Source organism: Macrobrachium rosenbergii, chromosome 21 (genome assembly GCF_040412425.1).
Source record: "Macrobrachium rosenbergii isolate ZJJX-2024 chromosome 21, ASM4041242v1, whole genome shotgun sequence".
NCBI lineage: Eukaryota > Metazoa > Arthropoda > Malacostraca > Decapoda > Palaemonidae > Macrobrachium > Macrobrachium rosenbergii.
The window spans coordinates 21,685,735-21,705,599 of record NC_089761.1 but is presented as its reverse complement, the minus strand read 5'-3'; the positions used below and the strand labels follow the sequence as shown (position 1 = coordinate 21,705,599).

The window sequence follows — 19,865 nt, the reverse complement described above, 5'->3', positions numbered from 1 at the left end:
CACTCAGAACACTTAATGAGTGCTCTGATTAGTCTGAATCATGAGAGGAAGTGTTAATAAGCCAACATTCTTCATCGTCCTTTGATCCTTTGCTTCGCTGCAAGGCAGTTTCCAAGTATGGGGTCAGGAGGTGGGGTTGCTGTGCAACAACGGAATTTTAGTTTGTAAACAAAAAATTGAACATATATTAGGAAGTACTCATATGCAAGTACAAGCACTTTTTTCAAATAGCAAATAACAGACTGACTTGAATCTTACTTTGTACTACTAATGCTGCTGCATTTAATTACCCTCTGGGTGACTGGCTGGTATTTTTTACAAACTGGGGTTGTGTTAAAGAAATGACAGGCATTATTACCTTACGATTCTGACAGACATCATTTTCAAAGAAAGACTTTTATAATTACCATTTACTGTCTTCGGTTTGATCCCAATGTGAGGCAGAAATTTATTTATATTATACATGTGACTGTTATGATTACTTTCATGACAATCAATATTATTCAAAATAAGATACGTTCATTTAGGAACCCAAACGGTTATTAACAAAGAATTAAAATGAAAAAATAAGATACGTTCATTTAGGAACCCAAATGGTTATTAACAAAGAATTAAAATGAAAGCTATGTTACGCATTCCAACTTCACTTTCCATGATCCATAAGTAGTGAAAATCATATTCTAGTTTCCGCTTAGTTTACCTGAAGACTGGACTGGACACTGTGAGCAGTGAAAAATGGAGCAAGAAAAAAAGGGGGAAAATTCCAAACTAATTTAAGTAGTGCCATTACATACAGCGTATCCAAATACTGAAAGTCATATTTAGGTAACTGCTTTCTAATGCCACCTAACTACATCATGGGGCTGATGGGACTGAAAACTACAATAGTAATTTGGCAAACTTTTACAAAAATTAATTAATTTCCGAACCTGTAAATTCTGATTTTCTCTTCCTAACTCCTGAAGCGCTGCTGTAGAATCATCAAGTTTTCGTCTTAGTTGCGTGAGGTGACCCTGAAGACGCTCTACTTCTGATTCTGCCGTCACACAGCGTTCAACCAGACCTTTCTGTTCCTCTACAGAGGCTTCAACACGTACCTGCAGGTTTTATACTCCTGATTAACATTCACATACTGAAATATTTTATAAAATTTTAAAAATGTTTTTGCATTACTAATCTAAAAAATAAGCTGACTTACCATGAGTTTCATGAAGGAAACGAAAGGAGGTTATCTAAAAACTGGAATTGTTCCTTTTAGCAGAATACAATAAGTTGCTTGGTATAACACCAAAAGCTCAACTACTGTACATAAATGGCTAGCTATCCAACTTCAAAAATACATCAATGTACTTTTGTGAATAAAATCTTTCATATTCCTTTTCCTCACTCATGTCATATAGGGAGAGCTCCAGGTAATGGATTTTGATCCCATTTTGTCAATTTGGCTAAGAGAACATGTACTGGGCTAACACTACAGTACAGTACTTCCATTCATTTGGATGTTTGTTTACAGGAGCATTTCTCGTGTTGACTAGTAAATTTATACATGGGGAAAGTGTAAAAAGTGTAAGCAGAATTTACACAACTACATATATTGAAGTAATATTTATCACCAAAACAGCAACCACATGAATTTGTTTGCTAATCCATCCATTTGCATTCCTATTCAAAAGTTGATACTACAAGAGGATTACCTTAAAAAACCAAATAAAATTGGTCTTGCAAGATTCTAGGCAAGCATAATGGGGATTTTGTATAACTAGCAGAAATGAATATTGAGATATGTTTCCTATTAGTAAAAGCCACCTTAAGTTTCAGGGAAGCTTCTAAAAGCATTTTTTTTTATTAACGTGAGAAGGTTACCTCATCTTTTCAATGTCTTATGCCTTTCAAGGATATGAGTTCTAAATGCCTTTGAAAATTATATGTTTAACTATTAAGAGACAACTACAAGCAACTAACACAAAAAAGCAAATATAACTACAGCTAGGGGCTCCAAGGAATCTCTATTATAGGATCATAAAAATCTGAAACACTGTCTTAAAATCTGTGGTGTTATATGAAGCCAAACTGTGCTGCTTTATGGCTACTCTTCTCCCAATTCAAACACAATGGAAATGTTTTCATCTTAATAATATCAGTTCCAAAAATAATAACACTAATTTATAAACATGTGATATTTAATGCCTAACAAACACTTAGTTTTTAATTTTATCTTCAACTGAGACAAACTCTGAAGACAGAAAACAATGCACTGACAAATATATTCACACTAGGTACTGTATACTAAAATACATACTATATGTATAACAAAATCAATGGGTTTACACCTGTGGCTTGGGTTATCCTAACTTTTAAAAGATCATCTACACAAGTTTTCTACAGTGACAAACAGGAGTTGCTCATCAGTCCTCAGTTGCTACATTTTCCATAAGAGAAAACGATCAATAATGGGTAAAAGATACTTATGAAGAATTATAATTACCTCCAATTCCAGCTTTTCTCCAGCTAATCCTGCAACCTCTGCTTCAAGGCCTGCCACTCGTCCTTCTAACTCTCCAACTTTTTGATAATGAATTTCAAGCTGTTTGTTTAAACTAGCTACCTGAAAAAATAAATGGAAACTGTTAAAAAGTATAATGACAATTTCATCAGAAAAGATAAAAAAAGATGATAAAACCAAATAAAAGAAATAAAAATTACAAAAATATCTGGTATCCAATACAAAGGAAGATCAAACTGTAAACCGTGATGAATTGTAAACAGCTAAAATACGTAAACCACTAAAAATACTAAACAGTATTTTTTTATGAGTGAAAATTATGTAATATGGTGCCTGTTGCAAAGGGTCCAAAAGTGGTGATCTAAATACACAGCCCATAATTTCTAAGGTCTCTAAGATGATCTTATGTAAGTCTGTCCCTTGATATTAAATGTTGCTTCTTTAAAAAAAAAAAAAAAATAACTTAGCATATGTGACACCCTTTTACATTCAAGCAGGTAACCCCTCATCTTTTAATGCTTATCAGTTACATTATGATGGTGATTACTTGCTACGCTACCTTTTGAGAAGTGGTGCATTTTATAGATAAATCTCTTCAACAGAAGGATAGGTGTAAAATATAGCACATCTTCAGCTAGAAATTATAAGGCATTACTGTTAGCTGTTGGATACCTTGAATATCCAAGTGAAAGCTAAACTACAGGGCCTTTGTTACTTACCAGATTTTGCCAATTATCACAAGGCCTAAGCATCTGATAGGGGCTACTATTTACATCCCAGACAATCTTGACAATGGATAAGAGTCTGGGCTTATTCAAACTGATTTTAGTACAGCCTTCAACTTGATTAACCATAAGGATCTTAAAATGCATATTAGGTAACTAGGGATATATACTATACTACTTCATTCACAGTTTTTTTTAGGTCACCAACAATGGAGGTAATGTTGATTTTTTTTTTTTTTACTGAACCTGGACCTTCATTATCCCCAGTGCCCAGATTTTTTAATCTAAATCCCACACGCCCATCCTGTTTCATCTTATTTTGTATTAAGTTTTACAGAGTAATGTTCTATTACCTTCATTGGTTTTAAGCCTATAACCCTCTAACGCCGAGCCTCTATTTACAAAAACGTCTCCCATATGCCGGCGGCGTTCGGGAGTTAGTGCCGAAGCGGAAAAAAGTTTTTTTAAATCACAGCACTTAGTTTTTAAGATTAAGAGTTCATTTTGTCTTTTTTTCATTGCCTGAGTTTAGTATGCAACCATCAGAAATGAAAAAAATATCATTATCATATATAAATATTGAAATATATGACAGTAAAAAAAAATTTTCATATATAATTTTATACAAATCGCACTGTGAGCAAAACAGTTAAAGCTAACGTGTTATTTATTTTTCTTTGTATTGTACACTAAATTGCAATGATTTTGGTATATAACAAATTGTAAAACGATTAAAGCAACACAGAGAAAATATTATCACAAAATGATGCATGAATTCGTAACGCGTGGATGTAAAAACAAGTTTTTTCCAAAAATTCACCATAAATCGAAATACTGTGCTAGAAACTTCCTGTTTGTTGAAAAATGAAGCTAATTGATTGAATATTACTAGACTGTAAGTGTTTTAGCTTACAATTGCAGTTTTCGACCATTTCGGTCAAGTTAAAGTTGACCGAAAGTTGAATTTTTTCTATTTATCGTGATTTATATGAAAATATTTCAAAACTGATAAAAGCTACAACCATGAGTTATTTTCTGTTGTATTGTACATGAAATTGCACACATTTTCATATAAAAAGTTTATGTAATGACTAATATAAAAGCGGTGCAAACATTCGACAACGTGACGAAAAATTTCTGAGATGTTTGGCCGAGTTGCAGGACGTAAGGAAAATGTTTTTTTCAAAATTCACCATAAATCGAAATATTGTTCTAGAGACTTCAATTTATTGCAAAATGAAAAGTAAATGATTGAATATTACTAGAATGTAAGAGTTTTATTTTCAATTTCATTTTCGACCATTTCGGTCGAGTTAAAGTTGACCGAAGGTTGAAATTTTGCAGTTATCGTGATTTATGTGAAAATATTTCAAAACTAATAAAAGCTACAATCATGACCTATTTTCTGTTGTATTCTACATGAAATGCGCACATTTTCATATATAAAAGTTTATGTAACGACTCATGTAAAACGATGCAAACATACGACAACGTGGCAAAAGAATTTCTGAGATGTTAGCCGGGTTACATGCTATAAACGTAAGGAAAAAGTTTTTTTTTCAGAAATTCACCATAAATCGAAATATTATGCAAGAGACTTCAGTTTGTTGCGAAATGAAGGTACATGATTGAATATTGCTAGAATGTAAGAGTTTTAGCTTGTAATTGTGTTTTTTTACCATTTTGGTCGAAAGTTAAAATTGACCGGTTGTTGAAATTTTTGGCAGTTATCGTGATTTATATGAAAATATTTCAAACTGATAAAGTGCCAGCAAACCATGAGTTATTACTATGTTGTATTGTACACAAATTGCGCACATTTCCACATATAAAACTTTATGTAACGACTAATATAAAATATAGAAACATTTACGACAACCTGACGAAAGAACTACAACAAGCGGTCTGGAAAAGTTTTTTTTAAAATTCTATAAATCGAAATATTGTGCTAGAGACTCAATTTGTTGCAAAATGAAGGTAAATGATTGAATATTACTAGAATGTAGGTTTTTTAGCTTACAATTGCGTTTGTGACCATTTCGGTCGAGTCAAAGTTGACCGCAGGTTGAAATTTTGGCAAAGTTATCGTGGTTTATATGAAAATATTTCCAAACTGATAAAAGCTACAACTTCATAGGTTGTATTTTGTTGTATTTTGCGAAATTGCGCACATTTTCATACATAAAACTTATGTAACGGTTAATATAAAAACAGTGCAAAAATTACGACAAAATGATGAAAGAATTTCTGAAATTTTCGGCTGAGTTACCAATTGTGGGCGTAAGGAAAGTTTTTTCAAAATTCACATAAATCGAAATATTGTGCTAGAACTTCAATATGTTGCAAAATGAAGGTAAATGATTGAATATTACTAGAATGTAAGAGTTTAGCCTACAATTGTGTTTTTTCGACCATTTTCAGTCAGTCGAGATTGACCAAATGTTGAAATTTTAAGTGATCGACCTGATGCGTCCCTCGGCGCAACAGACAATTTTTGAGTCAGCGTGTAATTACGTCAGTCGGCGTTAGGGGTTAATAATCATAATAACATTTTATGATAAAATGATGTTCCATTATACTTACCAAAACACTGTAAAAGCTTTATCTCTCTAAAATCGACGTCGAGATATAATTTTCAAACTTTGTTTGAAACAGCTGATACAATTGGCGGAGACCCAACCCCACGGATGCCGGTGCAGGGTAGCGTGTCGGGAGACACCCATAAACCCAGGTCAGTTTTCATTCTCGGTATACAATTAGTGAAAACCTGAGATAACGTCTCCCCTGGGGAGGAGGAGGAGACCTTTGCGTTACAGTGTTTTTGTTAAGTATAATGAAACATCATTTTATCATAAAAATGTCATTTCATTATAATGACACCAAAAACACTGTAAGCTGATTCCACATTTAGGTGGAAGGGCAGGGGATGAGGTACCAGTTGAAAGTTTACACACACACAAAAAAAAAGAAAAGGAAAAACTCTAACCATGGGTATCTTAAGGATCCATACCAACAAAGGGCAGGAGGTCACCTTGCCTGGTAGATGGGCTTTGCGGGAGGTACTGCTGCTGGTTGACTCCATTACCTGCCACCCAGGGAGCAGGCGTAAGCACTTCTAGCCACTCTGCTCCATAACAAGCCCAAACAGTCAGGAAGTACACCACTGACTGAGACAAGGGGTGACTTCCTTTTGCTCTTGCCCTGAGCAGTTGGAAAACAACCAGACTGAAAAGGTCTCACACGCCCTAACCTAAAAATAGTTAAATGTGTCCCTTCCCTATACCCTCAACTCAGCAACTGATGGAGGGTGCTCAGGTGAATGAGCACCCTGGCTTCCCCATTAACTCAACAACCATAAAACCACAGGGAGGAAGATAAGATTCTACCCTAGTGTGTTCCCAAAAAACCAAACTACTGCCGATCACGGGACCTAGCAAAACAAGGTCCTGATGCGCAAGCTTCAACCTCCCTAAGGTGGTGAGGCGCCAAACACGACTTCCCGACCTCAGAAGGTGCTCCTGTGATCTGCGAAAGTGACTTGTGTGACGAAAGGCCACTGAGAGTTGCTGTGGCGCGCCGTGAATGTGAGACTTGACTAGGGCGTCGTCCTCTTCGTTGATGTGCCCGTGGCCTCTAAGATGAGTTCACTTGCGAAGAAAGCCAAGGCATTCTTGGATAAAGTCTGGTTGGATCTTTCACTGAACACCACAGGTTAGAGGAACGTCCTCTGTGCTGGCCGTTCTGGCCAAAGTAGTTTTGATAGCTCTGCCAGGGGGCACAAAGAAGCCTCAATTCTTGAGGGCCCAGACCATGGAGGTTCTGAATGGTGAGACCGGGCCACGGGTTGGAAGGAGACTCGTTCTTGGCTAGAAAATTCAAGGTGAGCAGGCAAACAGCATTACTGTGTGAAAAACCCCGCTTCTTGTCAATGGCTTGTATTTCACTAACCCTCTTTTGCGTTGCTAAAGAAGTAACAGAAAAGGGATTTCTTAGTGGGGTCTCTAAGAAAAGACCTTCAAGGTTCATTGGAGACATGGCTCCACCTCAAAACTACATCTAAATTCCAGGCAAGGGAGCAGGTTTTGGGGCCTTAGCTGTGTCTAAGGACTTGAGGAGGTCTGACAAGTCTCAGTTGTTGATAAGTCCCTAACCCTATGGTAGAAAATGGAGGGACAGCATGGCTCTAGCAGCCCTTGATGGTTGATGGCATCAATTTTCTTGAATCCCTCAAGTAAATGAAAAAATGTGAGATTGAGTTATAGGCAGTGAAGAAAGAGGAGAGATACTATTTTTCTCCAACAGTTCCTGAAGACTGTCTACTTGGGATTGACATAATTTTAACTCGAGGAGTCCCTTCTGCACCTCATAATAGCCTCTACAGCCTTTCTTGAAAAACCTCGCGCTCTGATGAAACCACTGACAGTCTGAAACCTGTCAGAGCGAGGATGAACAATCTAGTGGAACTTCATTGGTGGGGTTGTATGAGAAGACTTCTTTTGAGGAGAAGCCTCGGGAAGTCTATCCAGGAGATCTAGCAGGTCCGAGCCGCCTTCCTGGCCAGAGCGGAGACAGAGGATCCAGCTCGACCCTGCTGTGGAATTTCACTTTGTTTATCACTTGCCTGATGAGCCGAAAGGGAGAGGAAGGCATGGGCAAACGGTTCGTCAGTCCTAGGAGCGCATGGCGTCCAAAGTGAGTCAGTGGGTCTGGAACTGGTGAGCAGAACACTGGGAGGCGATGGTTCTTGGAGGTGGCGAGATCTGTTGTGGAGGTGCCCCACCAGTTCCCACAGTCTAGGCACTTGCGGGTGCAGGTCCTCCGTGAGGGAGTCTGGTTTCCGGCGGCTGAGTTGGTCGCCAGGACGTTCAGTTTCCCCTGCAAACCGAGAACAGGGCCACCTGTTTGCTGTCATTAGCCCACAGAAGAGGTCCCTCAGCTTTGAACAGAGGCTGAAGGAATGGGTACCTCCCTGTGTTTCGGATGTAGGCTAGAGCCGATCGAGGTTGTCGTGAACAGCTGCTGTGGCCTGAGGCGTGGGTCAAAAATTTCCTGGAGGCCGAGGTGAATGGCCAACAGTTCCTTGACATTGATGTGGAACTTCTTCTGTTCGTCCGAAACAAACTCCTGGCGTCCTGAGGTTGGCTAGATGTGCTCCCCACCAACATTGGGCGTCTGATCAGAGAACATCTGCAGGGATGGTTGTCTTGGGAGAGAATCCAGACCCTCGAAAAACCTTTCCGGCGACCTCCACCAGAAAAGATGCCCCTTGCGTCATAGGGAATGTTGAAGACAAGTGGAGTCCGTTTGGTTCCTTCTGCCCCCAAGAGTCCCTGAGGAAAAACTGTGGGGGTCTCATGTGCAGATGCTAACCTATACAAATTGCTCCGCTGGCGACAGAGTTCCCAGGGAGCCATCCACTGGGGTGGAGCAACTGTCCAGGAGAAAACTTCTCCACGTCTGAAAAGCAGGAGGGCCCTTTTGGGAGACAAAAAGCCAAAGCTAGACTGTCCCAGAGTCATCCCAAATAAAGAATCCTCTGTGAAAGAACTAAGCTCGACTTTTCCGTGTTTATCAGAATCCCCTAAGTCGAGCTAACCTTAGGGTTCTGTGAAGGTCCTCAGCGGGTCCCTTGATGATGAGCCAGACAGTGGTCGATCTAGGTACAAGGAGAATCCGAACTCCCTCAGGTGTGGATAATGACCTGTCGGGCGAATCCTGTAGTGAACACCCAGGGGAGCTGTCTGACAGGCCAAGAGGGGCCCAGGACTGGTAAACTCTGTCCTTAAAACAAAGCAAGCTACCTCTGAGTCCGTGTACTGGAATGTGGAAGTAGGCATCTTCATGTCAGGTCACCATCAATCCCCAGTTAGTGCCTGAAGAACTGGGCAGTTCTACCGTTTTCATCTCTGGGAGAACTTGGTTTTCACTAAGTACATAGTGAAACACTAAGCCAGAACTGGCCTCCAACCCCCCTGATGACAGGGGACTACAAACAGGCGGTTGGCAAAACCTGGGGTTGACACGTCCACCACTACTTCGATGGCCGCTTTCCCTAAGAGACCGGACTACTGTCTCTAGGGCGAAAAGCAGCTGAGCCTCTTGCCAGGTATGTATCAAAGGAAATGGGAGGTGGAGTGGAGAGGAGGAGAGGTTGGGCGAGCAACAGGCGGTAGCCTGGCTGGAGCACTGCACACCCACTGATCTGCCTCTGTCTCTCCATTTCCTCCCAAAGAGGCTGAGTCTGGCCCCTACCGGCGCATGGAGACAAGGATCCCTGCTACTGGTATGACATTGTGGCTGAGAGAACTTGTGACCCCTGGAGTTATGGCGGGACCTTGGTAAAGTTTGGACCTGGGTTACAAACGGATGCCTGTTGAAGGGAGATACCATCTTGGTCAAAGGAGGCGGGAGCAGGCCTCGGGTCCTGGTGGAGAACATAGACAGGATGTGTGGCGGCCCATCTTATCCACATGGCTGACAGGACGTCTTTTCACACTGCTTCTGGGAAGAGCCCTTCTTGTCAAAGGTCTGCTGAACATCAAAGCCGTTCTCTGCGAAGGGATCACAGCCTTATGAAAAGAACTGACACAAGTTCCCTCTTCTTCAAAATTGGCCATAGCAAAGAGAGGGAGGAAATTTAGCCTGCCGCATCATGGATAGCGATATCGGTGCAGGAAGAGAAGGAACCTGATTTTTTTCAAGACGTCTTCTCGAATTAGCCTGCTCACCTGTTTGAAAACAGCTCCCAGTGACCAATCGATAAAGCTGACAATCTCTAGGCAGAAGAGGTTCCTGGAAAAATGTTCTACATCTAGGGCAGAAAAGAGGTCTTGGCACCTCAGATTGAAATGCGTCTTGTGAGGGGTCCACAAAGGGCCCAGTCCCCCTGTGCTGAAAGTGCGGATCCCAGTGAAGGAGGCTCCTGTGCTGTCTGTGTTTTTCTCTTTTCAACAGCTTTGAAGGAGATGCCTAAGCGGCGACTTACCGAGGACCTCTTGGCTTAACCACGCCTCTACTCTTTTACTGCTTTCTTGGAGGCGGTGGAAGTTACCAACTTAGGAAGTGAAGTGGCAGGACCTTGTTTTCCCAGACGCAACATAGAAGTCGGAGAAAGGGGGCTGTCGGTTGAAAATGTTGTGAGCCACGACTGCAGCAGAAACTGCTAAGAGAAAAATGTGTGAAGAGGCGATTCGCCTGGGCCTTCCTCTTCTGAAAGGTGATTTCCGTGCCCAGACGGGTCCAGGAGTTGAGGAGGAACTGCTGCTTTGTCCTCAGGAATACCAAGGACTTTGCGGACTACCTTTTCTAACTTCTCTTCCAACAGGAATAGACTCCTGGGAGCGGGGATGTAGCAAAGGCGCAGACAATTAGGTGGGAGGAGGAGTAGAGGGCGGGCACTGCGGCGGAACTTCCTGGAGAGGCTAGGCCTCTTGACTGCACTTAGGTGACCTGGGAGGCGTCTGAAATGTATCTTCTTGATGGATCAGCTGAGCAACCAGGTATAGGGCTGGCTGTCCTTTTCTTGAAGTTTAGTAACCCTAGGGCGGAATTATCCGAAGAATGCCTCTTTAAGGGCGAGGGTCTGATCCCACTGCGATGTGAGGAGGGATCCGAAGAGCTGGAATATGAAGGACTGGATGAACTGCTGCTACTCACCTGAAGGAAAACAACCTTAGGTAGGTGCGCTGACTGCGACACGCCTTGATGAAGCGCTGGGGACACCATCCTGCGATGTCGGCGATGGCGAGAAGATCAACGCGTCCATGGATCACTTTCACGTCCTGAAGCTTTCGTAACCGAGAAGGCGAAGTCAAGCTTACTACTTCCGCCACCAGAACTAAGGCTTTCCTGTGCCTTGGGCGAGCCTGCTCGTGGGCAATAATTTCTGACCTTTTGCCAGCGCGGACTGTCTTCCCTGGCCTCAGAAGGCGGGGACCAGTTGCCTTTGCTCAAAAGATTCAGAGAAAACGAGCAGAACTCCGCCTGAAATGCGATCGCCAACAACCACATGTTATCACCAACACCAGCGTCATCACCCGGCGCTGCGCCGGGACTACAGTGTGAATGCACTAAACTTAAGACCGACTCCATGAAACCGTTCGACTTAAGCTCCCATTTGATTTCTGAAAACCGAATTCTGATTTATCAACCTCGAGGCTGGAGGCTTGACTTTAGGAAAACATGCTGAGCTGGTGAAGAAGAGGGCGAATATGAGGAGGGGAAAGAGCAGCGGTAGAGGAGGGGTAGGAGAGGAAGGAACAGCCCGGTGAAGGAGGTGGCATCAATGCCACCACCGAAGATGATAGCCTAGCTTCCCTTCAAAAAGCTTTCCTATCCCTATCTAACCAGCTTTATCCTGATGGGAACTGTATGTTTTGCCAAAACTCTGACTCCATTCCATACACATTCACTGCATGTGTTTCTCTAGAACACTCTTGGCTTCATGCTGTACACAAAGAATGGCGATAAATATTTAGAAAGTTTAACTAGTTGGCGATTTAAAACTCCTAATACAAACTCTGGATCCCGAAGCTTAATCCGACAGCCACGAATTCCCAGAGCTAGGCTAGCCGATAAATAAACAGGCAGTGGTACTTCACCAAGGAGGACGCCACAACTAAGTGCAAAGCAGACAAAGGAACTGACAGTTGGGGGCCAGGCGAATGGCGAATCGTTCCCAATCGCCCGAGAATGAAACGGCCTGGTTTTATGGGTATGTCTCCTGCCAGCTACACGGCATCCGGTGGGGTTAAATCTCCATGGTGTATCTGCGTTCCAAACAAAGTTTGAAAATTTATATCTCGGACATGTCGATTTTAAAAAGAGATAAGCAACTTTTTACAGTGTTTTGTTAAGTCATTATAAATGAAAATGCTGATAACTTTGCATCATGAAAAGTTGAGGAAAGAATGACGTATGATATCATGTCACAGTGTGTGCACGAACTTGTTTTACAAAGAATTAACCACAGTATAACTAAAATGCAGAATCTGAATCAAGCTGGCAATATCTATAAAAAAATTGCAGTACAACTCACCTCTTTTTCCTGTGAGGCAACTTTCTTTTCTAGCTCAGCCTTCATTTTACTTGAAGACTCTTTTAATGATTGTAACTGAGATTCTGACTGATCTCGGGCATCCTGCTGAGCTGTCAGTTCAGCTGCATGTTGAGCCACTAATGCAGCTCTGGTATCACACTCCTCATTTAACTTGAAAAAAAAATGGTTTTGTATACATTGTGTACTTGACTAGGTTTCAACACGAGAATTACTCTGTGGAAAAATGTAGCATGCATTCTAAACTTCCTAGTTTAAAATTCTTCATATTTCATGCATGTAGCAAGTTTAAAATGACTTTCATGAATGAAACCTCTTTTAATCATGCATGTCACAATTGTATTTGATATGTATTTCTGTAAAAAAGTAATAATAATGAACTGAATTAAAAAACAATTCCTGACTGACACAGTTTTAGCAAGAAGCAGAATTAACGTGGTATTTTTAATTTCACTATACTGTATACCATCTATCAACCATACATTACTGTACATTAATCAAAATCACACTTTTAAAACTATAAATTCAACTTTAGTATAATAAAAAATACCTTACCAAAACAAAATAAAGAATGTGATCAACCTGTAACAAGCAAAAACTACACATCTGAGGGTTAAAAATCATTTCTTTTTAAACATCTCACCTTGTCTTTTAATTCATTTGTTTTTTCTTCCAACTCCTTCTTCTCTTGATTTAGTGCATGGTGTTCCTTATTTAGCTGCTCTAGTTGCTGATGTAACTTCTCACTATTAGTTTTCAATGCCTGAAAAAGTTTGTTTCTTATCTTTATAAACAAATCACTGATTTGTACATGAACAAAATCATCTTTGTCATTTAATATGTCAAACCATAGAAATGCCGTTCTGTATGTTAAAAGTAACTTTGAAAAACCTATTACAGTAATACTTACTTCTAAGTTTTGCTTCTCCTTTTGTAAATCCTGAGTTACTACATCCCTTGCCTTTGAAATTTCATCAATTTCTTTTTGCAAATTACTCACTTTGGTAGACAACTCTGCATTTTCTGCACTTAATTTCTTTTCCTTTTCTTGTAATTCCTGTAGCTGGGCAAGATGCTTTGATGTCTGTTCTTTGAATGTAAATTCTAACTGTGCGTTTTCGCTTTCTGATTTACCAAGATTTTCTTGCAATTTTGTTTTTTCTGACGTGACACTTTCCAGTTTTTTCTCAATGCTTGCATTCTTTTCTAAAGCTGCCTTCAAGTCAGATTCCACAGTAGTTTTCTGTGACTGTAACTTTTTCAGCTCTTCACTTAAACTTTGATGCTCACTTTGTGCACTAAGAAGCTTACTTTTCAAGTCCTCTTTCACAGCTAACCCTTCATCTAACTTTATTTGCATTTCATCTATACTCATGAGTTTCTTTTTCAGATGTTCTTTCACTGATTCTAATTCACTTTTCAGAGTCTGAGAAGCTGCCTGAATATTACTCAAGTTTTCTTGGGTATCCTGAAGGGTCCTCTCAGCCTGCATCTTCTTAGAGTCTACATCAATCATTTTCTTTTTCATTTCAGAGACTTCCTTTTCTTTACTTTTCACTAATTCCTTTTCCTTACTCAGGTCACTTTTTAATGCCTCCAATTCTCTGACTTGCTCTTGCAAACTTTTTACCATTTGGTCTTTTTCTCTTAGTGTAGCTTCTAATTGTGCTCTCTGAGCATTTGTGTCCTTCAAAGTATTTCCAGCATTTGTCAGTTTGTTATTTAGTTGTTCAATTGTTTCAGACTTCTCTACAAGGGCATTTTCTGCAGTAGTCCTACTATGCTCTGCATCTCGAAGAGATTTCCGAAGCTCTTCTACTTGTTCCGACTTCTTTTGCAGGACCTCACTTTCTTCTTTGGAAGCATCATTGATTTTTTCCTTTAAGCTTTCTAATTCTCCTTCCTAGAATGATAAGAAATTGTAAGATGATTGACTCAAGAATCATTTACTATTAATTTAATGTCAATGGTTCCAGTAGGGGGTTACTGTTTACAGTATGCTGCACAGGCCAAACTAAACACTGTGCTAAAGGTTCCTTGATGTACTAAAGAATTCTTTGAAATGTTCCTTTGGCCCTAGGTGTAAAGTATTTCATTCATTCCTTGCAGACTCTCCTCACCTGGCTTTCCAATATCTTGAATTTTACTTTGTGCCAATTTTTAGTTCTTATTTTAGAGCAAACACCTTGGGCAAGTTCTATGAGATTCTAGCTATGAGACTTTGTAGTCTCATTAAACTTCTTTACAACAAATAAGCATTTAATCATTTACTTATGATATTATGAGACTAAATTTTCAATTTAACTTATTATCTTCTAAAAATGGGGTACATATACAAACAGGTACAGTAATACCTCACCTTATACTAGTAATATGCTTCAAGATTCACAGTACTGTATTTGTAAAATGACTTGAATCAAGAATACCCTTTAAAAAGTAGCCTAAACACCTTGTAAACTCTGAAATAACCCTGTAAGGTTGCTATTACCAGAAGTCATTCAACAATTCAACATTTTTACTTTCTTTTCAATAAATTTATACATTTTATTTATAAAAACAAAAGTTTACATGTGCCTGATAGGGACATCATTTTTCCATACACTCCAAAGAACCAGTGCTGCCATGAGGCATGATGCTGGAACTACGAGTATTAAGCAAAGTGTCACGTAAGACAATATTATCAATGTTTTTACACTTCTAAATGATTTTATATATAACATATCTTATGTACTCTAAATGATTTTATAAATAACATATCTTATGTACTTCAACATTTGTTTTTCGTAATTTGGCACTTTTTTAACATTCATATTTTTAGGGGGTTTTTAACATTTGTTGCTGTCTGATGTAGGTTGATTTTTATATTTCCCTATTATTTATAAAAATGAAACAGCATAACTGGAGGTATTATCATATGTGAAGTATGCCAAAATACTTACCAAATACTTAAATATCATCAATTAGTTTAAAGAGACCAATACAACACAATTCCAAACTCATAGTGTATATCCAAAAGACTTTTACTAAGAATAGATAACTGGAGAAAGGTAGAGTTGGAGAAAATGTAGAAGTTGCCATACAAGGTACATTGTAAGTGGCACCACATACAGGGAAACATAAACATAATATATCATTCGTTTCATAACACCCGTACAGTCCATTCTACTATTATGAAGATTTTTGACATGAAAAAATCCTAATATGCAAAGTAGTTCCAGATTTCGTAATTATCTCAATATGTAAAGTATGCTCATATTATGCAAACCCATCTTCAAATCTGTAAGATCTGTAAAATCCACTTACTAGGTGGCAGCACAGCAATAAAATACGTATTAAGATTAAAAAATTCCACTGAAATGTTATCTTGTATTTATAATTATTACAAAAACATCTTGACTATATTTATCATTGTAGCAACAGCCTGACATCACAGCTTCTTAAAATAAGAAATCAACAAAACTGCAGTACTTTAATAACAAAGCAATCTGTAAAAGAGGATGCCAATCGAGCCAGTTTCAGTGAACTGTTAAAGTAATCAGCCTGACAAGTCAGAATAATGGTTTCATGAATTAGGTGAAATTGATTTTTTTCCCACCTAGCTGTTCAACTTCCTTAAATTCACTCTATCTCTATTTTTTTGTTTCAACTGACAGCAAATCATTAAGGTAAACCAGTGAGTTTAAAAGAAATGACTCAAATGACTCATCAGATGTTATCTACTATTTGCATCCACAGGCAGAAAGCTTACCTTTTCACTCAATTCCCGAGTCAGACTGTTTTTCTCAACCTCCAGGTCACTTAGTTTTTTCTGAAGCATGGAAAGCTCTTCCTTTGTTGATTCCAAATTGCTTTGTGTACTAGTATGATTGGCACTTAACTCCGAAACCTGAAATGTGAAAAGAGACGTTAGTCCCCAAACTTGGCATTGCTCATTTCTAATTTATAACTACTAAAATTATTTTGTCATTTGACTTGTCTGACTCCAAGGAAGACTATTTTTTGGATCTAGCTGGTTTCACTCACAACAGACTGATTGATGTTTTAAGCGAAATTTCACAGTTCTGGAACTTTGTACCATAAAGATTTACTATAAACTCTCATAACACATTTTGTTATTTCCCTTAACCAACTGTTGCAATCAAAATTATATAATTTGTTCCGTAAAATAATAAGTGAATTTCATATGAAACAATTTATGATAAAATCTTTAAGACTTCTACTAACAGTACAGATTTATTGTCTGTAGATGATAATAAACTCAAACTGAAAAAAAAAGTAGACCGTCATTTAAAAAGGTTGTGATGAAGTGATTTTTTTGTGAGTCTTGCCAATTCTACATTCAGTATAATTCTTTTCTCCTCTCTGCTGATGCTTGATAAAAGATGATCATCAACATCTGGGAGATGACTTTGCTAAGATGCAGTAATCCCCAAACAACCAAACATACAGTATGAGTCTTAACATACAGTATGAGAAACAATACCAAAACATCTTTTTCAATCTTTTAAGATCTCCTGATAGTACTAAACTAATTACACTTTAGTCAGAACCATTTGATCATTCCTTGAATAAATAAGAATTTCTTCAGACACTTAAGAACTGGCATTTTACTATGCCAGTAAAATATTTTTGCTATTGCCCTCTCTCTACACTTAAGTTATTTTGAGTTTCATGTATTATGAATATCCTAAAAAACAAACCTTGTGTGTATTCTGTTCTCTTGGCTCCATCCAAGTTAAACAAAAAATACCCTAAAAATACTATTAAGACTGACTGATATCACTATGAATATTCCCGAAGGTGTCATAATTTATAATAATAATAAAATGTTAATTAAAACTAATAATACAAAATTGAATGTATCTTTTCACCTGGGATTCCAAAGCCTGAATATTTTCCATATAGTTCACACACTTGGCCTTCAGTTCTTCTGCTTGTTGTGAACTTCCGCTCATTAGGACATCCTTGTCTTCTAGCTGACTTTGCAGTTGCGACATTGTTTCATCCTTATCCTGAAAAGAGTAGTAGTGTATTAAGAGCTGAAACTTTTAATTTTCAAAATTCATCTTTGAAAAATACTTTTAAATAACTTACTAAAGAAAATGTTTCTTCAGCACTCTGCGCAGCCACCTCCATCACTCTGCTGCTTTTAGCCATGGACAGAGAGACACTGTTATCTTCTATTCTTTCAAGACTCAATCCATCAATAGTTTCCAAATTCTACTTACAGCTTTTGGTTTTCTTTATTGCTAAAACTTACTACTTTTTATTCAAAGATTTCCCTTTAATTAGCTTTACTACTACAGCACTTTATTCTTTGTAATTTACAGGAGTAAATTCTTTCAATAAAATATCTAATGCTACCTACTACTCCATCATTAACAAACTCATTTTCATGAGAAGTAAAATGTAAGAAAGCAGCATAAATGCAATACAGTAAGATTAAAATATTACTGATAAATTAAAATATTACTGATAAATCAATGACACAGAAAAGCTTATATATTGTACAAGTACTACAGGTACACAATCTTTTATCCAAAATTCTACAAACTGAAAAGCTCTAAAAAATGAAAACATTTTGTGGTGAGCAGAGCATCAATTCATAAGGTTGGTAATTTGGTGTGCTAACGGCTGACCAGAGTCATTTGGGTGTGTGCTGCTACTCAAATTATTTTTCTTACTAAATCTATGGAACTGACCTTAGAAAATCCCAAGATTAACAAAAATCCCATGATAATAAAATAATTGTATATCAGCCAAGCCTTAGAGTCCTAAATAATCTCTCTCGCTCTCAGGAAAAGATACTACTGATTTGAGTCTCTCTAACCAATGGGTATTAGCACATATGCAGACACTGTTTGTGTGTGTGTTCATAATGTTTCAAAAAAATGTGCAGTACTGTACAGGTAAATACATCTTTGGAAGACAAAATACAAAAAAATTTGTTGTCAGTTGCATGGACCATAATGGGTGTGACCAGCAGGTAAACAGAAATGGATTGACATTCCTTGAGAGATTAAAGAGATGAATTTTGTTTTGAAGATATGTCAATGCAAAAAAAAAAAAAATTATTTTGTTGCTGAAGAATCTCTGAACCAAGAATTTTGCACTAAAAGTATACAAATTCATTCTACCCTTCATGTAATCAGTAAAATACATACACTATTCAAAACTACGTACCATATTCGAAACACACGCACTTACATCATCGTCAGCTTCACGTGAGCAAAACATTTTTTCTCAGACAGAATACATCTAAAACCTGATTGGCTGGCTGGCTGCCATGGAGATCTGCTGGCAAATGGCAGCCCTCTACTTCTGTTCTATTTATAGACATATGGCGCGGATGGCACTAAGTTTGAACGTTGCCATGATCATGATTATTTGACTGCTGATGGCAAAAATTACACAATAATTTGCTTTATATAATTATTTCTTTGTGAAATCAAGAATTTAACAATAATTTTATTAATATAGGGTAGGAAAAATCCCACATAGTGTTTCGTAATGATGCGTCATCACTTGTGAATCCTGTTCCTAAACTGTCCTCAAATGTACGACTGCAAACTGATGATGTTAGTGACAATAAAGAACAACCCTCTCCAAGATTGATATGATGAAGTGTATTTTATAATCTTACTTATTGCTAAAATTCACAAGCTGAATTACAGTTATTTTGATCATGTATATTTTTGCATTTTACAGAATGTTTTTGTTGAAAATAATGTGTTAGTGAACATATGGTCTTAACTGTCCTACTATTTTGTTATTGATGATCTTAATCATCTCACATTCATTTAACAGTAAACTATATTAATATACAGTATATAATAATAAACTATAATGAATAAATAACTATAATGAAAAAACATAAAAAAAGAAAAAAACTAAAGTTTTTGCTGCAGTAGTGATGTTTGATTATGCTCCTGACCCACAGTTCCGAAATGCGAAAAATACCAAAAAACCGAAACACATCTGGCCCCAAAGATTTCAGATAAAGGACTGTGTACATATAACATCATTATGACAAACCATGAACTGTAAAGTGTACCAAAGGAATGAAATGAGAAACAAATGCAGTATTCAAATTCAATAATAAACAAATATACCTGTATATGTATAATTACAAAATTAACATCAAGAATGTTTTAAAGTATATTTCAAGACAGTCACTGTTTCTAGCAACCTGTACCAAAGTTTTCTAGCAACCTGTACCAAAGTTTACCAAAGATACAAAAATAAAATGAATGAAATTTTTTATTCTGAAATGATAATCATGCAACTCAGCTGGATGAATGAAAGCAAGTATTGTACCATACATCAGACAGTTATCTACCAAAATAATTTTGGGTGACTGAGTGTCTGTTATAATGAAATTTTATTCAATTATATTAACTGTGAGAATGGACTGAAACTAAATTCCATTTCACTGGTTTTTTTTTATAAACAGAATGTAATTCATATACAGTATTCAAATGAGAATAGCTTAATTTAGCATAAGTATATACATATACAGTAATTGAATAAATTTAGCATTCCTCCAACTATAATTCTCCAACTAGCCATCTTCTCTCCAACA

The 19,865-nt window shown here is 37.8% G+C and overlaps 1 protein-coding gene across 6 annotated transcripts in view; it reads right to left on the bottom strand.

Annotated features, from left to right (window-relative positions):
- The window catches only part of LOC136849789 (early endosome antigen 1-like), a 51,594-nt gene that overhangs the window by 6,920 nt on the left and 24,809 nt on the right, over nt 1–19,865 (bottom strand). For all 6 annotated transcript variants that reach the window (XM_067123192.1, XM_067123194.1, XM_067123197.1 and 3 more), the window contains 7 exons: nt 17,155–17,295; nt 16,032–16,169; nt 13,194–14,186; nt 12,927–13,046; nt 12,266–12,436; nt 2,486–2,605; nt 930–1,097 (listed from right to left, as the gene is read on the bottom strand). In XM_067123192.1, coding sequence (XP_066979293.1) covers nt 930–1,097; nt 2,486–2,605; nt 12,266–12,436; nt 12,927–13,046; nt 13,194–14,186; nt 16,032–16,169; nt 17,155–17,295 — 1,851 coding nt within the window. The remainder of the gene's footprint in view (nt 1–929; nt 1,098–2,485; nt 2,606–12,265; nt 12,437–12,926; nt 13,047–13,193; nt 14,187–16,031; nt 16,170–17,154; nt 17,296–19,865) is intronic.